Consider the following 20840-nt stretch of genomic DNA (forward strand, 5'->3'; position numbering starts at 1 on the left):
TACTAATTTACTTATTTTATATCTGTCCATGTCTATTATTAAAAAAAAATTATTTCATCTAATCTAATTATTTAATTTTTTTTAATAATTATTGTTTTTATTTGTTTAAAATTAAAAGTATTGCTTTATAATAAGTTTTTTGGAAAGAAAAAAAATTATGTTTAGAATTAAAAAATAAGGCATCATCATTTGAGTAAGATTAAAGAGTGGTGTTATAATCATACTTTTTATCAATAACATTGAGACTATAAGAAAGTAGTTTTTAAGTTAAGTTAAAATTAGATTTTTTTTAATTTTTTTATTGTAAATTATTTTTTTTAAGTCAACTTATTTTTTTAATGTCAATAAAATTTATGAAATTTGATATATATATATATATATATATATATATATAATATAACCATTTATTTATTAAAATCATTGTTTCCGTGCGGTTGCACGGGTTACAAACTAGTTACATATAACTCAATCAAACACATGCTTTTATTTTTCGACTATGCTTTTACACTCTAATAAAGAGAGTTATTATTATTGATGCAATGAATTTGGATACATGTACTTCTTTTTAATAAAATTGACTTATGTTTTTTTTATTAATAAAATTGGCTTTTTTTAATTGATAAAACTGGCTTATAAAAAAATTATGTTTAACATAATCAAACTTAAGAACTTTATTTTACGGAAAACTGTATCGCTTTCACATGACATTCCGTTTATATGCTTAATTATCATTCATGTTTTTTGACACAGCTTAATCATCATTCATCACTATTCATGACCTTATGGCAATATAAATATAAATAATGGACAAATTAATGTTGCTTTAAAAATTGTCAATGATTCTCATTCTACCGTAGAAGCTTAGTTTGTTTTATGAGGAATTTTATTCCGACATCAAATTTTTAAATATACTAACTAGGATACTGCTTCTCAATCATATCATGTGTTACTACTTACTAGGGATAAATATAATTCGATTACACACCCAAAACTTATACTAAGAATGTAAAATACTGTAAAAGTCAAATCATGTGCACATTTTGAGAGGGGAAGGTTAATTTGAAGACATTAGCAAAATGAAGTAGTAATTATAATAAATTGAAATGTTCAAGTGCCACTAATACTCTCATTTTAGCTTTTACTATATTATAATAAAATAAAAGAGACAAAAAATGAAATTTTATATGATGTTCAATAAAATTATAAAAAAATAATAGTTATGTTTAGAAATTAATTATTAAATAAACATATATGATAAGATAATAAATTCCCATTAGATAACATTACACTGTTAGATCATTACATTTATAATAAAAATAATAGTTATTCTCAATCAACAAAGATGAAAAATCTGTCCGAATTTGAAATAATTTCCACTTCCTAATTAACCAGTCAAGCCTATCTAGTTAGAAGATTAATTATATGCCCCAAATGTCAAATACTACATGCTATGCATTCTTCAACAATACCTAAATATAGGATAATTGAGAAAATTGAAAACATGACAAAGAGTTCTAGAAAAAAGTACTTCTTAAGAAGAAAATTATTGTAATAAAGAAATCAAAACCACACTTAATGTACCATTTCAACATCATGTGTACCATGCAGTGATGACTAACATTAAATTATACAAACCAACATAAATTCCTTAACATATACTATAAAGAGCCAAATTCAACATAAATCAGCAAATAATAATTAAATTTGCAAGATCATCCATATAGTTAGTTAACAACCACCCTCTTGATTCTTTTTATCAGAGATAATTAAATTAAAATTTGATCAATAAAAATTGATGTATCTAGTTCATAATTTAACTGTTTCTCATAAAAATGAGTGGATGGAGTATATAATAAGCAACACATGATCCTTAAGTGTTCAACAATTATTGGTGGAACCATAACTGATTAGTCACCTTCATAAGAAACAATGGTCATATAATCCCATTTGATATTTGAATTGAGGAAACACGTTCATTGGACTAACACATCAATATTGCAAGAAATCTGGATTCCAATATTTGTGGGTTTAGGAGAAAAAAAAGGTCCACACGTTGTTGCTTAGTTGGACTTATTTCTTGACTTGCTTACAATAATCACAATTTTTTTTCTCCATCTTTTCATTGATAGTTACATTTTAATTAGTTAAAGCATTGTGTTTCTAAATATGAAGAATAGTACATACCTTCTATATGATCGAAAAAAAGCCAAAATCACTAGGGAACAAATTAATGATTTTTGAAATTAATAAAGGATATGGTTGTAAAGTTTTGGAGTAAATTTGAATCAAATTAGTCCAAATGCAGGGCCCAAATCAGAGGAGAAATGTATGATTAGAGATCTTTATATGCCTGAATAGGAAATAACTAATCAAAGAATAAGGCTATCAGAGAAAGTGTGGGGTGTGGGTAAGACAACTTGTTATTAGCAATTATATTAAATTTTATATTAAATATAACTCGTTTTTATAAAATCTATTAATAAGGTGAAAATTGTTTATCTTTATATACTGCTATAGAGACTTATTTTTTTATCCATTGTTTATCTTTATATACTGCTATAGAGACTTATTTTTTTATCCATATAAGACTTAAATTTTTCCTAATACACTCTCTCACATATATTCTGATATCATATTAAATTTTATATTGAGTCTAATTCATCCTTACAAAATCAACTTGTAAAATGAAAATTATCTTTTCTTATATATTATTGTAGAGTTTTACCTCTTATCTTCCTCGTGGTAATTGGTATTTCACAATAACACAACTTAATCAAACAATTTTCAAACAACATTAGGCATATTAGCAATCCCAAGAGAAAATCGAATTAACTTTATTGTTACTTATTATTTAGAATACGGCTGTAAAAATTCAAGCATAAGACAATTCACACTCTCATAACTCATGTGAGTTAATTGTAAAATAATAATTAAAATTACTTGATATTTTATTTATGGTAAAAATATATTTATAATCTTTTAAGTTTAGTCAAATTTTCGCTTAGGTTCTTTAAATTTTTTTTCAACTACATTATTTTTTATTATTAGTCATTTATCTCAATTTCGACAATAATTAGTTCAATTGAAAGTTTTTGATCATTTGAAACTCTACCAAATGTTGCAACAATATATCCCTTATACTAATCATTCATAAAATGTTCATTAAATAATATAAATAGTCTATATTTCTTGATTTTTTCTATAAAAATTTAAATACACGTATAGCTTTAAAAACAATGTAATAAAGGCCTATCCACATCATCAATGTCTTTTACTTCCTTCTCATGAAAAGTAGTTTGGATAATCAACTTGTTGCTATGTTTCGATTAGATCCTTAACATTTCAGGATAGTAGTTCGAGAAATTTTTTAAACTTAAAGACATACATACATAATTTAATATATCTTAAAAACTAATGGTGTAAATATAATGTAACTTAAATGACTAAATCGGAAAAAACAATAAACTTAAAAAACTTAAGAAAAAATTGAGCTAAACTTAAAGGATTAAGAGCTCGTTTGATGGACATGATAAGATGTATCATAAGAATAAATTATCATACTTTGTCTGAATTCAGTATTTGATGAACTAACAAGATATAATAAGTTGATCCAGAATTATATCCTATTATATCTCTATGGTTGAAATTTCTATCCTGATTACGAGTTGAGTTACAAACAAGTAGGATAGGATAAGAATGATTATTTACTCAATTATCCCATATAAAATATAATTTTAAATATAAAAATAAAAATAATTTATAAAATATAAAAATATAAATCAAATCAAATATAAATATAAAAATAATTAATAGAATTTGATATTAAACTTTAAAATGAAATATTAATAATTAATTTAAAAAATGTTTATGATTTTATCACAAGGGTAGTTTTATCTTTTTATATAATTTAATAAATTAGTATTCAAAATTATAAAAATATGAAAATTAATTTAAATTTTAAAATATAATTTGTTTACAAGGGTATTTTCGCCATTTACATATGATATATATAATAGATTTATTTATATTCTAACAAATAAAATATAATTATTTGATTACTCATTATTTTTTTTTTAAATTTAAATTTTTTATTTAGTAGGGACAATGGATTGTTTTAATATAAAATTATTTTGTTAGTGATTTAATTTTTTACTATTTTTTTGTTAATTTATAATATTTAAAATATAATAAGTTAATTTTAAAAAGTTAATATGTAATAGTTCACGGTGGTAATTTTATTATTTAAATATAATATATATTATATCATGTAAGGATGAGATGTGTATCATCATATATATGACAAAGTAAAATATTATCTTGTTGATTATCATGTGTATCAAACAATATAATAATATTTATCATGTCACTATCTTATCTTATATCCTTATCCAACTTTATATTTTATTTGCATCTATTCTTTTCTATACATCAAATAAACTCTAAAGATGTACTTTTGCCTTCATTTATTGATAATTTAATCAATAATTAATACAAATAACTATATTTATACATGAGTCCAAATAAAAATAGAAAAGATAACAAAAATAACTACCGCATACTATTAGTAACTAACTTTATATCAGATAATTAGTGTCGATATTTTTAGTAATAATTTCTTCATCCCTATTATTTTTAAGAAGAAACCCTTAAATTAGACGCACATTTAGAAACTTATTTATTGTCAACAACATATAAACTATGGTAGTACATAAGGGCATAATTTCTTGCACCAGGCACACACAACTTACTTATTTAAAGATATATGACTTGTCATCATTTATTTAATCTTCTTAAAATATGATTCTTTTATCTTTAAATAATCTCCATGATTGATGTAATACCATATGGTCAAAATGAATAACCATGTCTCACAATTACTATGTGAAATCCAAATTCCTAATTTTAAGCCTAAAAAATATCCAAAACAGAGTTCAATCCATACTTAAAAGAAGCATCAACTCACATTCGTTTAAGTCTACAAATGTGTTGGATCGTTTCAGCATAGAAACATAAACTACAAAAAAGTATTCAACTGCATAATAATTTATCGAGTAAAGCAAACAATTTCCATAAAAGTTAATAGAAAGTGATCATTACAAATTCATGCAACTTATGATATACTTTCCATACCTTATATTACCTCATTATATATTCTCCTAATTACTAAAGTGAATTGATTCTTTTATTTGTATATTTCACAATTATTCTAGATTGTAATAAATAAATAAAATAGTTGCAATATTATGTGAATTGCATGTTAGTCAGAATATGGTTGGATAGCACTTAAATACATGATAGTCCTATCATGCCCCATTTCAACCGATCAACTAACAAAGTTGTACATGTGAGGATGACATCTCATGTTGCCATTATCTCTATATGTTTTCATACTATATGTTATTTTCTTCCACATATATATTGGCATATTGTATGTTTCTTCAAAAATCCAAGCACAATAAAGTAATAAGCACCAAATGGGACAATACAAAGGGATAATTCAATTGCAGCTTGTGACCACTCTGCATGTATGGCAGCTTTAAAATCACATTTTCTCATTATTTCTATTCACATGAATCATTATATATATATTTTTTTCATAATAATTATAATTATCATGATAGTGATGTCACGACTTCTGTGGTCACAACTATGATTAATGTAAAACTGATCTTGATAAGGATGCATCTTGCTTAAAGTTAGAAAAATGATTGGCATTCATGTTTTCAGCACCAGGTCAAACATTAAGACATTGTACCTCAAAATGAATATTAGTATGAAAATTAAATTTAAAACTAAATGCTAAGAGAATATTAGTATTGTTGCAAGCAATAAAGTAGTTGAAATTGGACGTAGGAATTCAACTCCTATGGTTTGAACTTATAGTAAAAAACATGTGTCGGATATTTAAGTTGTAAGTTCGAGTTTTGTTAACTCCATTGAAAAAAGTAAATATAATTATTTTATAAAATTTGATTGTAAAAAATAGAAAGAAATTGGATGTAGGCCTTAATGTTAGAGTATATTGGAGACACGTTTAAATTATTCAAAAGCTTTGTGAGAAAGGGCAATTCAAGTGGGAGTAATTTGGCAACTAAAACAATAAAGGTTAGTGTCCCTAGTTTGACAAACTCTAGATTCTCTTGGTTGAGATAGTGCACATTGTTCTGATTGATAATCTCTCCCTGTCCACATGAAAAATTATAAGATCGAAATATCATAGCAAATTAATTAATTAAGCTTGCAGTGGGGTAGAAGGCAGAATCTAAAACATAGTGTCATTATGCAAGTAATAATCAAACAATTGTAAAGAAGGCATAATTCCTACTATTATATTATTTAGGTTTAGATTAAACTTCTTTTCTTTTAGATCTACCATAACAATTAAATCATTTTTTATTAGGTTAAACTTTTTTAAATCGAAGAATTCCCTTTGGTAAAATTAATTTCAATTACTGATTAATAAATTAACAATTGATGTTACGTGCATATGCACGATAAGTTTATATAAGTATAATATTTTAATACAAATCTTATTTTGATAACAAAATACCAATTTTAATTCTATTGTAGAATGTCACACCACACACACTGCATACTATTAAAATTGTATATCAAATAATCAGATCTTAATTATTAGTTTCTTATACTATCAATTCTTTTTGTTATGATATGAAATAAATCAAGGCGTGCATCGTATTGCAAGGCTGGCCCAATGGGCTGCGAATAAAGTGCTTTAGGCCTCAAACATATTTTGCAGTTTAATTAATAGTATTAATTCTATTGGTATTTACTTCACGTCTCGTTGTCTTAATTTCACAAACTATTTTTACTACTCATTAATTCACTAAACAAAATAATCAATTTCGTGAATGTTTTTTTTATTTTTTTATATTTTTTTAATGATGTAATACTGTAAAAAATTAATAGTTTTTAGTTTAATAGTTTTGGTTTTTTCTCAATTTTTTTAATTAAAAAATTATGATGTAACATATTTTAGACGATATGATGTGATGATACTGAATGATTAATATCTATAAAATTACAATAAAAATTTATAAATTTTTTAATTTCAACGTCTGATATTATTAATTTTTGTAATTTAATTAATAGCATATAAACAATTAATGCATTTAAATAGTTTTACACCAAAATATTATCTGTCATGTTATTTAAAATATGTTTGATCCCTATTTTTTTAGTTAGAAAATATGAAAAAAGGATCAAAATTATCGAATTTTAAAACAAGAGTATCGATTTAATGAATTAGTGAAAATAAGGGACGAAAAGTGTAATTAATCTTAATTTTTTGTGTGGTATAATATTGTAAAAACTAATGAAACTTAAAAGGTTTATAATTATGTAGTTTGTCAATTTTTAAAACATCACTTTAAATTTTGCTTTTTAGGCTACACATTTTAGTCATATATATATATATATATATATATATATATATATATATATATATCTAGGAGTTAAATAAATTTTTAAGTATTATAAAATTTTATTTTTAGTTTTTATAAAAAAAGAATCAAATGTTTAATCTTTAAAAAACTTATTCACATTTAATTTGTATTTTGAAAAAACAGATTGTAAAAAATTAATATTTTTAATTCCTAAGAAAAGTTCGTGTAAAATTAAATTAAAAACTATAAGGGAATAAATATTTTTTAAAGACTAAATCTAAAATATCATAATTTTATAAGGAATAATGATATAATTTAACTTTATATATAATATCTTCATTAGACTAATTTCTTAAGATAATATAAATCATTAGACTGCTAAATTATATTTTATCTTTAAATTAACTTTACCAGCCCTATGTATGTACACATTCACAAAAAGGATATTATTATTTTTTTGACAAAACACAAAAAGGATATTATTGTACGTATATATAAAGTGTATCTCATGGTTTATTTGATCATAAAACAAGAGATGAGAAAGAGAGACAGATGTGTAATTTCAACCACAAAGTTTACAAATGATTGCCGACATTTCATTTAAGTAACTTTTTTTTCTTCTTTTATTTCTTGCAAAGGAAGTGAACCTAAATCATTGAAGTTATTAAAAAGGGTTAAAGTTTGCATAAATTTGCTACCTAGAAAGCCCAATATTCTGGGTTTGTGATTGCTTCTAGATTCAAGATTTGTGTTAGATTTCTGGGTCCAAAAATTGTATACTAAGGGAATCAAAAAATAGTAATTTGAGATTCCAAAAGAGGCATAGTACATAAATATCATCACTTTTTTTCCAATTAAAGCTTACCAAACATCATCAAGGACCCAAACTAGTCCACCTTTTTTCTGTAATGAAAATCATTAAGACAGAATATATAAAAAAAAATTAAAATAAACAAATTATAGCTTCTTTATGCCAATGGTCTTTAACTTCTATTATGGAGATGCCCTTATTAACTAGTAATTTTTGTCACATCAAATCAAATGAATACATTTATAGCTATCTAAAGGGAAAGAAAATTAAGATTCCAAATGCAGGGTCCTTGGGATAAATACGGGAAAACTTATAATTATAAAAAACAGAAAAAGCATAAAGATTCTTTGGTTATGTATCAAAAATGACATAACTTGGCTGGTAAATCAAATCATAACCTATATGTTTTTTGAAAAATATAATATAATATTCATGATAATTATTGGTCTAAGAATACAGGGTATGAGGTCTATCTTTCCAATGTTTATTTGTTTCGTAATCTTAAAAATTTATAAATAAATAAGTAAATAAATGCTCTTGCTGATTATCCAGTATATCCACTCTTCCATTAAGTGGTAAGCACTGAAAATAGAAAAACAAATTTGTTTTTCTACCTTGTGCTTATGAAATGTGAATGTGATAAATCATAAAATGTAAAATATTTTGATTATAGCTGATTATTGAAAAAAACATTGCTTAGAGCTAAGGTCAACGCCTGCACATATTGGCACTTTATTCTTCATCATACATGGAACAACATCACTTCTTAGTTACCATTTTTTCCTTCTATTGTTCCATTTCGCTAAAGACAAGCAACTTTTTTGGAAAGGAAGAATGATTATGTACTACTCTATCTTTCGTGTCAGATTTACACACACAAGATGTCTCAAAAATGGTTCTTTTTTTAGTACCATTTTAATTGTTTTTTTTTTGTTAATTATATTTAAAATATTTTATATGAACTAAAAATATATTTAATTTTAATATTATTTATATTAGTTAAGTTAATATTTTTTATTTATAAATATAATTCATTTATTATTAATAAAAATAATTTAATAAATCACAATTATTTTGTTTTATTTATATTTTTTAATATGTATAAAATTATTAAATACGATAATTATTTTAAAATATATAAAATATTATTTACTTCGTTCGAATTTATTGAAAATCATTGTAATAAATATATAGTATAATATAATTACTTGTAAATTGTGCAGAAATATTAATTTAAGGATAAACTCAAGAGAAAAAAAGATTATATACGAAACAAACTCACCTGTTAAGTTTACTGTCATAGAAAAGCATATTTGATCATAAAATAACATACAATATTTTTTATATTTAATTTTCATTATTGTTATTTTTTTTAGACTATTTACCCTTAGATGGATCTGTTGCTAACCCAACCTTCTTAAATTTCAGCCCATTCATGAGCACTTGCGCTATTCTCTACGGGGGGTCATAATGCAATTTTCACCATTATTTTTTGACAACCACACCCCCTTCCCCTTAAATATTATGTCTGTTGAATTTAGAAAGTAATAAAAATAAAATTTAAATACAGTTGTAATTCATTTATTTTATATAAAATTTATTTTTAGTTTTTTAATTTTTAAAGTTAGACTTTTGATCTCATATTATATAATTTGTGGGATTTTATTGGTTCATCTTCATTTTTTATTGGCCTCATCTCACATGTTGGAGGGTACAAAAAATTTCATAATTAAAAATACTCTAAAAAGGAAAACCTTCAACATTAAAAAACCCCTAAAATATTGCGGGTTTAGTGGGACCTACGGGTCCACTTTTTAAAAAAAAAAATCAATTTTTTCTTAAAAAATTTGACAATATTTTTTTTTCAAGAAATAAATTTTTCGATAAAAAAATAATTTACAATTTTTTTAATTCAAGCAAAAGAAAATCGATTTTTTTCGAGAATATTTTTTAAGAAAAAAGTTTGAGAAAAAAATGATTTAAAATTTTTCAGAGAAAAAAATGTTTTGAATTTTTTTTTTGATAATTTTCCAAAAAAAAAATCTCAAAATTAACAAAAAATTGAACCTATAAGCCCTATGAGCCCCTCTCTTAAGCCCACAAAAAATAATGAAATAATAAACCAGTGCTTTTAAAAAATTATTTTAATAGGGAGCTAATTTTAGAGGCTTAGTAAAAAAAAATTAAGGGAGGCTTTAGAATTTGAGACTTTATTGACAGTTCTACTAATGATGTGATATTGGTGTAATACAAAGAAATTGGATAACATTATATCTATATTATTAATCAATATTTGTTTCAATTTATTTTTTTTTTTTAACAAAGCTTCACAAATGTCTTTATTAGTAACAATGTAAAAGAAGATTATGAAGAAAAAAAAGAAGAATGTTGAATTCAATTTTGTTTTATTTGATATAATTGTGTAAATCATTGTCATGTCATTATTGAACTTGCCACGTCATAAAAAAATAACGATCACCAACAAAATCTCTAGAAAAATTAAATGTCAAATTTGAATAAAATAGAAAGAACAAAAGTATATTTATAACTTTTTTTTATTATATTCTCCAAATTACCCCTCACAAAAATTTATTCTACGAGAAGTCGAGAATAAAATAATTATTGAAATATTAAAATCGGGATTAATAAAAATGTATTGTAAAAATATTAGTATAAAATGCAATAAAATTAGATAAAATTTATTTATGTTTAAGACCACAAAAATAAATTATTTTTGTTGTGTATGTTTGAGATAAGAGGTATAAGCGAAAGCATCCCGACCACTACCTAAGATAACACCCCCTTCTCTCCCTTTACTAAATATATTGTTGAAGGGTTGTTTTCACAAAAAGCACGGTAGATAGTGTAGTGTTGGCAAAATATGGTGGTGGAGATAACATCACCTTTCTACAAGCCATGTCATGTGGAAAATATTTAGGAATTGTCACATTATCGAATAATATGATCCATAAGATAAATATTTCATTATCGACAAACTTAATATTATGTTAACCTAAATTCACTTGGACTAGTCCAAATCATAAACCCAATGAAAAATATGATCCATGAAGTTTGTGTTCTAATACACTGATAAAATTAACAATTATAAAAAAATTATAACGATGAAAGCGTCACTTGTAAGTTGTAACACATTCTTTAAAACTCTTTGCAATTACTTTGAAAATTCATTTACTCAATGAGAGTGTGTTCCTCTCAGAATCATGTGGTTTTAAGACTATTTTTATTCTAAAAACCGATCTCATAAGCAGTTTAACAGAGAAAAGGAAAATTACTAATAATTAATACCTTACCTTCCTTCCACTATTATATTTTTAAGGTTGCTTTTTTATTTCGTGGGTATTTATAAGATTGCTAGGACACTGATAAGATTCTCTGTAAAATGAATAGCTAAAATCTCAAACAAATTTAGCTCAAAGCTTCTAAACCAACAGTGAATTCAATTGGTGTTGTTTACAAAATTCTCTATTGAAGGTTCCTGCATAATACAAAAACTGGATTAAGCTTAATTCTCTAAACCAACGGTGCCTCCAATTCCAGAAAAGGTGGATCAACCTTGTTACCCAACTGTCAAATATTATATGCTATATCTTCTAAAACAATACCTAAATAGGATTAAGAAAATAGAAAACATGACAAAAGAGTTCTAGAAAAGAGTACTTTTTAAGCAGAAAATGTCTATCATTAAAAAATCAAAAACCATTTAACGTATAGCATTTCAACATCATGTGTACCATACAGGGATGACTTAACATTAAATTAACACAAACAAACATAAATTCTTTAACATCATAGGTGCCAATAAACCAAATTCAACAGAAATCAGCAAATAATTATTAAATCAGCAAGAACAAATGCGTATTTAATTAACAACTATAAATAGCAGCTCGTGATACTTTAGTGTTCAACAATTATTGGTGGAACCATAACTGATTTAGTCTTCAGAAGAAACTATGTGATATGATCCCATTTGGCCATTCATTGAATTGAACAAACACGTTCAATTCACTAACACGACAGTGTTGCATGAAAATTGGATTCAATAGTCACAATAATCACATGGTTTGTTTCATATTTTGACAGATAGGTACTGTTAAATTAATTCATGGTCATGTTCAAATTCTACTAACCTACAATAGACTACTATTTGACAATACTTTGGCTATGGTGTATTGCAGAACAATAACAGTTTGTTAAAGTTCCGCTGCGTTTATATGGCAGCTGGTGCTGCTGTTAATAGTTCTCTAAAAAGGGTGCCTGCATAATAGAAAAAGTGAATTAGCTTAAATCTCTAGATGAACCTTGTCACCCATTTGTACATTGAAGTTTTGGAAAACCAAGTACTTTTTCTGCAATACAAACCGTGTTTACCCACACAATCACTCATGAGCATTTCACACATTGTACCTTGTCATTTATAAGTTCATCCCAAATTAAAAAATACACACCTTCAAAAGCATTTAATAATTGAAAGTGAAGAATCCTAAGAATTTTTTTATGGCTTCCTAACCTGTCCCCAAAAGCTACTGGCACCAAACAAAAGTAATAATACAAGAAAAAAAAAGACACGCCAAGGACAGAGGGAAGTGACAAGCAAGCTTTATAAAAGCCTATCCACAGCAAGCCATGTGCAAAAGACCTTACAAAAACAAAAAAGACTATTCAGATTTATAGAAATAGCTACAACTATCATAATTCTTTGGTCATGACTCTAATAAATATATAAATTACATTATTAATCGCAAAACACTTGTCTCCCATAAACTTCAGGGATCAAGGTGCAAAGTATCAACTGCTGACTAAATAAAAGTAGATAGTATATTTTTTCCCACTCCTATAATAGAATGTCTCTTGGGAGTTAAATCGTTTGAGTCCTAATAAAAGATAATGTCAAAAGTAACAAAATATAGAAATATATTGTAAAAAGTCTGCAAAACATCTATCAAATGCAGGTATCAATAACAAAATACAGATCAAACAGCACTCATTCGCTTTCAGTACCCATAACATCAGCATCAAATTAAAATTAATCACAAAATACAATCCTATCAATATATAGATAATAGATTACACTAGGAGTTAACTTAACATCTCTAACATAATGCTAAAACTAAAATCAACTTAAAACCGTCAAACAGAAGAAGTGCTAAAATTAACTTAACATCTCTAACATAATGCTATCTAGGTCACACCTCAAGAGTAGATAGTACTAAAATACCTTTGGTCTTCCAGCTCCTAATCGAGAATAGGGATAGAGATCAAAGAAATCATAGTACGCTGGTAAAGCTGATCTGGCAGACATGATGAGCAATACTGTATTCGCAGCGTCTTCCATCTGTTTCTGACAATATTCCTTTTGTTGACGATGGAATTCAGCTGTTGCAAGCGCACCTCTGATGTAAGTGAACCATCTTCTCCTGAAGATCATGAGCTCCAAATCACGCACCAAACACATGATTTCATTGCGTTTTTCTTCTGTATCTAATAAAGCTAAAGCGATATTCTCTTTAATCATTCTTAGGAATTGAGCAAGACGGTGGTAGCAATAAGTGGTGTAGTTGTGGGACCGATATTTGTACGAAAGTGTTCTTTCAGGTATTGTCCTCAGCCTCACCCGCTGCTTTTTCTGCTACCTCCCTTCCCAAAAAGGCTTAGCCTCCCTTCTGTGTGTAGCCTCAGCCAGCAGACTACTAGGCGCCGCTGCCGCCACCAGAATGCGAGTTGCTTTCACCATAGCTAGGTTAGAGCTCTTTCTTTTTTTGATTGAATGTTGGAGATTTCTGCAAGTAGAAATACAAAAGACGTAAAAAGAAAAGCAAAATATAAAATACACAAGTTGAGCGGAAAAAACGTTACACTGATACATTTAATTATTTTATTTGGAAAAATAATAATATTTTGTTGAAATTTATATTTTATCTGTTATGAATTTTTATATTTTTAAAAGTATAATTATTATAGTTAATGTAAATTTTTGTTGTGTGTAGACAATGGTGGATCTTTGCCCTATTTTTCTAAAGAAACCAATATAGTTAAATAATGTACTAATATTAAAGTTTTACATGATTTAAAAAAAAATTAATTTAGACATAATAGTAGACATTTAAAAATAATTATAATACACGAGTCAAAATATTTTTATAGGAAGTCAAAATCATATTTAAAATAAAATACATTGACACATACTAGGTGTATATGTATCCCGTAACACTGTAATGATATTTGATACAGTACAATGATACATTAAAAGTTGTTCCCTACATTATCCCAATTTTCATTCAATGGATACGTATCCCAAAACTACCAATAGCTAGTTGACAGCTGTATCAGCTTTGTTAATTAATGCATATGAAATTACAAAATTGTCTTCATTTTGAGCGGGAAAATTGTATTACAAACTCAATTCTCTTTGTATATTATAAAATTTGCTCTCATTTTGAGTGGCAAAATGGTACTACAGACGTGGATTTAGATATATAAAGATAAAGATGATAGAAATTGCTACCATTAAACACCAAAAAGACAGATAGAAGGATGAGCAAGAGTGCCTATAAGGGAAAACACAGATTCGCACACCATTATACAGGAATGTTTTTTTTGCCACTAACCTTCATAAAAATTATAACACCTCCTTCACATGATCAGCTTTGTAGCAGTCCAGGTGGCGGTTCCATTTGTAGAACCAAAGTTAGCTTTTACCTTCCATTAAGATTACCGAACTGTGCTAACATTGCAGTTCAAGAATGATCATCAATAGCTTGAACTTCTGCTGGACCATTATGTACTTTTAGATAAGCAAATGGGGGATCATCAGAAGTGCGCAATGAGCAAATAAAATATTTGCTGGTTTTAGGATATCGGCCAGGAATGAATGCAATTCTGCACATAAGTAACTAAGTGCATCACATTTCAGGTTAATCGCAGACTAGAAATAAGACATGCTAGCGAAGTAATGCATCACATTTCAGGGTTGGTTGAGTTGTATGTGAACAAACATGACTGAAGTGTGTGAAGTCTTACAAAGTACAAACTGATCTACTCTCTCCAATACCTCTAAAAAAAACAGAAGATGATCTACTCATTACAAATGCATAGAATACTCGAAATATACGTGCTCAAACAAATCATCATATCAGCAAGCAAACCACAAATCAGGATTTCATACGCATGAATACACAGGGCCAGCAACGCTGGGATCAAACCCAAAATCAGTGAAATTTACAAAAGTCTGACAAAATGGTTTCACTTGAATCAGAATGAAGCATGCAAAAAAGAAGGATCATGGCGAAAAATAAGCAAAAGGGCCAACAAAAGAGAACCTGGCAATATCAACAATAGTTATCAATAATTCCAAAATCATCAAAATGCCCAAATTAATTCTTAGGAAGGAAAGGTAAAATGTAAATAATCAAATTTCTGCAAAGAACATTTATCAATTAAGCCAAACCACTAAATAACTTTGTGCCTTTTTCATAGATTTGAGAGGGTAACTAGGTAAGCACCTTAAAAGAGAATCCCAAAATTTTGATTCAAAGGGATCTAAGCTTAACAGTGTAAGCAACTTGAGGTAACAAATGCATGAATGAAGGGTACGCTCCATGAGGCTTGAGCAATCTAGGAGAGTTGATTTGAGAACCTGACTTTCACAATTTGAGAAGAAATGCGATCCACAAGCAAAAGATTAAGGGTTAAGAGTTCTTTGGACGCTTGGAGTAGGAGACAAGAATAGTAAACCAGTGAGGGAGTGAGCAGTTGGGCTTCAAGTGTTGTTCATCATACTGTATTAAATGGAATTCGGGGCAGTAAACCATTGTAACTTGTAATAAATAAACATTGTTCGGTTTGTAAATCAGTTTTAAAAGTTCGGTAATTTAAATATCAGTTCTGTTACGGGTGCAGTATGATTTACTTCAGTTTTTATCAGCCCTAAAACAGTCCAGCTATGGTTGATCAGACAGTTATTCAAGCTTCTGCAAACTCCATTATAGTTCAGTGCAAAGCACCTTAGTCTTATTAGTACAAACAAAACTAGGAACTGAATCAACAAGCTAAACAAAATTCAATTAGAATCTCTACTTAGGTCGCAGAATTTTATACTCCGAACACACACAAAAGGTCCTAATAATGATACTTTTACTCTAGAAACTAACAAAATAACAAAAATGCATATGGAGGCAAAAGGCTTAATAATCAGCATAGCTGAGAAAAAAACTAACTATTTTTATATTGAAAAATGAAAACTTGCATGACAAAAATTCAATAACGTTGTCTTTGCGTCATGATGATACAATATTATGGGCAACATAAATCGAAACGCCAAAATACATACCAAGACAATAAATTGTCATTTTTATCAGGCAGCCTTTGATATGCTTTTACGCCTCTTCAAAAGCCCATCCATAAGCTTGATATATGTATATTTGTTTAAACTAACTCCGTTTTGCTCTGCCTGTTGAAATAATTTCATTGCGTCCTTGTACTTCCCCTGAGTACACAAACTACTTACTTGATCTGAATACATCATATCACTTGAACCAGGCTCTGGGGAAGTGTCCTGAGTTTTCAACTCTTGCCCTTTCTCTGCAAGTTTTGACAAAAATTTCTCTGCTTCATCGGTTTTTCCAGCATTAGTAAGTGCATTCACAATTGCATTATATGTATACTGGTCAGGTTCCAACTTCCTCCCCTCCATTTCAGACATAAGGTCAAATGCATCCTCAAGCCTCCCTTCTTTGCAAAAAGAGGATATTAATGTATTGTATGTAACTGTGTCAATGGGCCTCCCTTTAGTGATCCATGTGTTAAAAAGGGTAATACCTTTCTCCAACATACCCTCACTGCAGAGTCCTCGGAGAAGAATATTACATGTGAAAATATCTGGTTTGAACGAGTTTCCTATCATTTTGTTATGGAACTGAAATGCTTTCTCTACCGCTCCCTCCCAGCAATAACCATGAATAATTATGTTACTAGTGGCTTCATCGGGGACCAAACCCTTCTCTAAAAGCTCATTCAATTTATCTACACCTTTATCAGTTTTTCCCGATAGACACAACCCTCTGATTATAGTGTTATAAGTGACAACACCAGGAACAATCCCTTTCTCCTTCATCTCATCCCAAAGCTTCAAAGCCCTGTCTGCTTGTTCATCCTTGAAGTACCCCATGATTAGAGTTCCATATGTTACCTCGTCAAGAATATAACCTCGCTTCCTGGCCTTTACAATCAAGTCGTATGCATCCTCTAGCTTCTTCTCCAAGCACAAAGTGTGCAATATAGTGTTAAGAGTAAAAGTATCCATTTTCAACCCCTTCCTTCCCATTTCATCCATCATCTTAAATGCCTCTCCCAGATTTCCAGCTTTACAATAACAGTTAATCATCGTGTTAAAAGTAAAACAATCCGGAGAAAACCCACTTTCCGCCATCTTCACCATCACATTACTCGCCTCATCAACCTTACCTTCCTTACAGAACCACTTAACCTTTATATTGTGAGTCACAGCATTCTCCTTAACTCCCCTTGACTTCATTTCCTCTAACAACATAAACGCCGCAGCACTACCCCGATGCTCAAAACACCCATCAATCAAAGTATTATAAGTAACAATATCAGGAATCAATTTCAAATTCTCCATCTCATCTCTAAGCCTAAAAGCTTCATCAATCTTACCCTCATCACACAAACCCCTCACCATAGAATTATAAGTCCAAACATCAGGCAACATACCATTCCCAGTCATCAATTCAATAACCTCAGCAGCTTCCTTCAACCATTTCAACTTACAATACCCATGAACCAAAATATTATAAGTATTCCTATTAGGAACAAGACCACTACTCTTCATTTGATGCAACAATTCCCTAACTTTACTCAACTGACTTCTCTTACAAAAAGCATTCAAAACAGTATTGTAAGTAACATTATCAGGTGAACAACCAAACTCACCCATTTGATTAATCAACTTAAAAGCTTCATTGAAATTATTATCAGAACAATAACCATGAATCAAAATATTGAACGTGTTTGTGTTAGGTTCAACGCCAAGTTTAACTGCATCCTTAAAAACTTGTCTAGACAAAATAAGAGTGTGAGAAGAATTTGACTTAACAAGAGAATTAATGAGAGTGTTGCAAGTGAGCAAATTAGGGCGAAAACGAAGTCTTTTCATCTTGTTGAAAATCTGAACAGCGAGGTGAGGGTGGTTAGATTGAACGTAAGCGGCGAGGGAAGTGTCGAGGACGGGTTTAGGGATGGATTTGTTGGAGCGGAGGAGGTGGGAGTGAAGGGAATGTTGGGGGTGGTCGGAGGAGATGAAATTGAGGAGGAGGGATTTGGCGTCGCAGAAATTGCGGCGGGAGAGGAGAGGAGGGAGGAGAGTGAGGAGAGGTTCAGGGTTTAGGGAGAGAGGGGATGGTGCGTTTGATTGGAACCATTTGAAGAAGGAAACTAGGGTTTTGGGGTTAGAGTGAAGGGGTTTCCATGAGAGGATTGAGATGATGATTGGGAGAGTGAGGTGTGGGATGAAGGGTTGAAGCTTATGTGGGTTTTCTTGTTTGGTTAGTATTGTAGTTATGCTTTGGACCAGTTTTTGTTCTTCCTCGCCGCCGATAGCGGTGGCGGTGCCGGTGGTTGTGCTCATCAACTCCGTTTTTCTTTGAATTTTTTTTTGCAGAGAAGGAGTTCAGAAAAAGGAAACGGTGCGTTTAATCTTATTTTGGTTTTTAGTCCTTCACTATTTTAGGGTTTTAAAGTTCTATTATATTTGTCCAAAAAAAAAGTTTTATATTAATTAATTAATTAATGAAAAATCATATCAATCCTTATTCAATTATTTTGGGGTTCAAATCTCTATTTAAAATTTGGTTTATAGTGGATTGATAAAAAATGTTAGAAAATCTAGTAAAAATTGATGTTTTTTTTTTCTGTTATAGTTTTAAAATAAAATAAATATTAGTATTTAAAATACAATTTATATTTAATTCTAAGTAATAACAGAGTGTGATGCAGGATATATTTTTAATTTTTAGTGTTTATTTAACTGTTGTAGTTTTTTATTTTTTAAAAATAAATAAGAAATTATTTTGTAAAACAGTTTTACAAAACAACCCAATCGAACAAGTTTTTTTTTTTTTTTTTTTTTTTTTTTAAAAAAAAAAAACAAGCTTTTTAAAAGAAAACTAAGCAAATAATCCTTATAGTAAATTCAATTTTATGTTTTGGTTTATAAAAATTCTTTGTTTTAAAGTTTCTGTACAAAATTTTGTTTAAGGATTTGTATTCAAATATTTTATCTCATATTTTTATATTTATATTTTAATAAAAATATAATTTTATCATTTAAAAAAAACCAAACTATATATTATGATATAATTTGTGTTTCAGAAATATAATTGTATTCAAAATATTTATTTTAATTTTTATAAAATATAAAATTCGAATTTTCTAAAAATATTTATGTTTAAACAAGTTTTTTAAAATTTTTGGAACACATATTTTCATAAAATTCCGAAAAATATAAATAAAGCTTTTTAAAATAAATTTCAAATTTTATGAAACATATTTATGTCTCAAAAAAATTTTAAATAAAAATTTCAGAATATAAATATATTTTAAAAAATTATAAAAGAAATTGATATTTAAAATTCGAATTTGCTATGACACATTTGTGTTCTAATTTTTTTTTTTCAAAACTGAAATTAAATTTAGTGATATAAAAAACATTATTTAAAAAAATAGATAAAAGAGATACTTTGTCTGAAATGTGAAAGTATTAGCATAAATATAGGACATAGGATAAAATTTCATTTGTTCTCTCTTAAGCCCAATATAGAATTGGGTCGACTAAACTAAGGCTCAACAGAATAAAAGTATATATGGGAAGATTCTAACTTTTTTTACTAATATTTATTAGAAATGTATAAAAATGTTATGGTAAATAATATCAATTTCATTTTTTACTATCAAATTAAAGTTTTATATTATAAAAAAAAAATTATACCCAACACTTATATTCTTATTCTACATATTTTGTCTTTAAATTAGAATCATATTTAGTATAATAGTATCATATATTTTTTGTTAAATAAAAAAGATATATTTTTTTTGACCATGAAAAGAAGTTACGTTGATATGTCATCTGAATTTATTTTCTAATAATAATTAATTAAATCTTTAAATTATTATTTTCTAATTTAATTTATAAATGATAGAAATATAACAAGTAGTCATTCAATTATTTCAAAAGTATGAAACAGGATAACAGTTCAAAGATTAAATTGATAAATTAAATAATACATAGATCCAACTGAAGAAAAAAATGATAGGTTAGGGATTAAAATAGATGTTATCCTTTGTGACTGGTTAACAAGGATATTCGATCACAAAAATATTAATTTACTGAATTATTGTAATACTTTAATTCTAAAAAAGAAAAAGAAAAAGAAAGGAGAAGTGTGACAGCAATAGCATAATCATGGAGAGCGTGAAGGTGGTGACGGTGAAGCCAATCGAAGCAACTCCATCAACCTTCAAAGACTACGGTCAGGTCATCGAGGCTTCACCGGACGGCGAGGGTTTCGGCCCCCACGACACTCAACTTGACCTCA

The 20840-nt window shown here is 27.8% G+C and overlaps 2 protein-coding genes and 1 long non-coding RNA gene across 10 annotated transcripts in view; 1 reads left to right on the plus strand and 2 right to left on the minus strand.

The window, feature by feature from the left end:
• Positions 1-11573: 11573 nt before the first annotated feature.
• LOC101508971 (uncharacterized) lies at positions 11574-18967 on the minus strand. 5 transcript variants are annotated; one of them, XM_012714718.3, is made up of 4 exons: positions 16562-18967; positions 14841-15111; positions 13451-14012; positions 11574-11710 (listed from the first exon to the last, which is right to left on the minus strand). In XM_012714718.3, the coding sequence occupies exon 1, from the start codon at positions 18872-18874 to the stop codon at positions 16586-16588; it is 2289 nt and encodes a 762-aa protein (XP_012570172.1). In that variant the 5' UTR covers positions 18875-18967; the 3' UTR covers positions 11574-11710; positions 13451-14012; positions 14841-15111; positions 16562-16585. The 5 variants fall into 5 exon arrangements, with proteins under 5 accessions (XP_012570172.1, XP_012570170.1, XP_012570169.1 ...); XM_012714716.3 differs by lacking the exon at positions 11574-11710 and adding an exon at positions 11962-12489; XM_012714715.3 differs by lacking the exon at positions 11574-11710 and adding an exon at positions 12500-12871.
• Positions 18968-20668: 1701 nt separating this feature from the next.
• LOC140920141 (uncharacterized) overlaps positions 20669-20840 on the minus strand; it is a 936-nt gene continuing 764 nt past the window's right edge. The window contains exon 2 of the long non-coding RNA XR_012162711.1: positions 20669-20836. This is a non-coding gene — a long non-coding RNA (uncharacterized lncRNA). The remainder of the gene's footprint in view (positions 20837-20840) is intronic.
• The window catches only part of LOC101509929 (uncharacterized), a 5372-nt gene continuing 5235 nt past the window's right edge, over positions 20704-20840 (plus strand). For all 4 annotated transcript variants that reach the window (XR_012162709.1, XR_012162710.1, XM_073367499.1 and 1 more), the window contains exon 1: positions 20704-20836. Coding sequence is in view for 2 of the 4 variants with exons in the window: in XM_073367499.1 (XP_073223600.1) it covers positions 20708-20836 (129 nt within the window). In the remaining 2 variants the exon portion in view is untranslated. The remainder of the gene's footprint in view (positions 20837-20840) is intronic.

Source organism: Cicer arietinum, chromosome 4 (genome assembly GCF_000331145.2).
Source record: "Cicer arietinum cultivar CDC Frontier isolate Library 1 chromosome 4, Cicar.CDCFrontier_v2.0, whole genome shotgun sequence".
NCBI lineage: Eukaryota > Viridiplantae > Streptophyta > Magnoliopsida > Fabales > Fabaceae > Cicer > Cicer arietinum.

Coding starts and splice junctions, on each gene's coding strand:
- LOC101508971 (XM_012714718.3), bottom strand. CDS start 18,874: ATGAGCACAACCACCGGCACCGCCACCGCTATCGGCGGCGAGGAAGAA.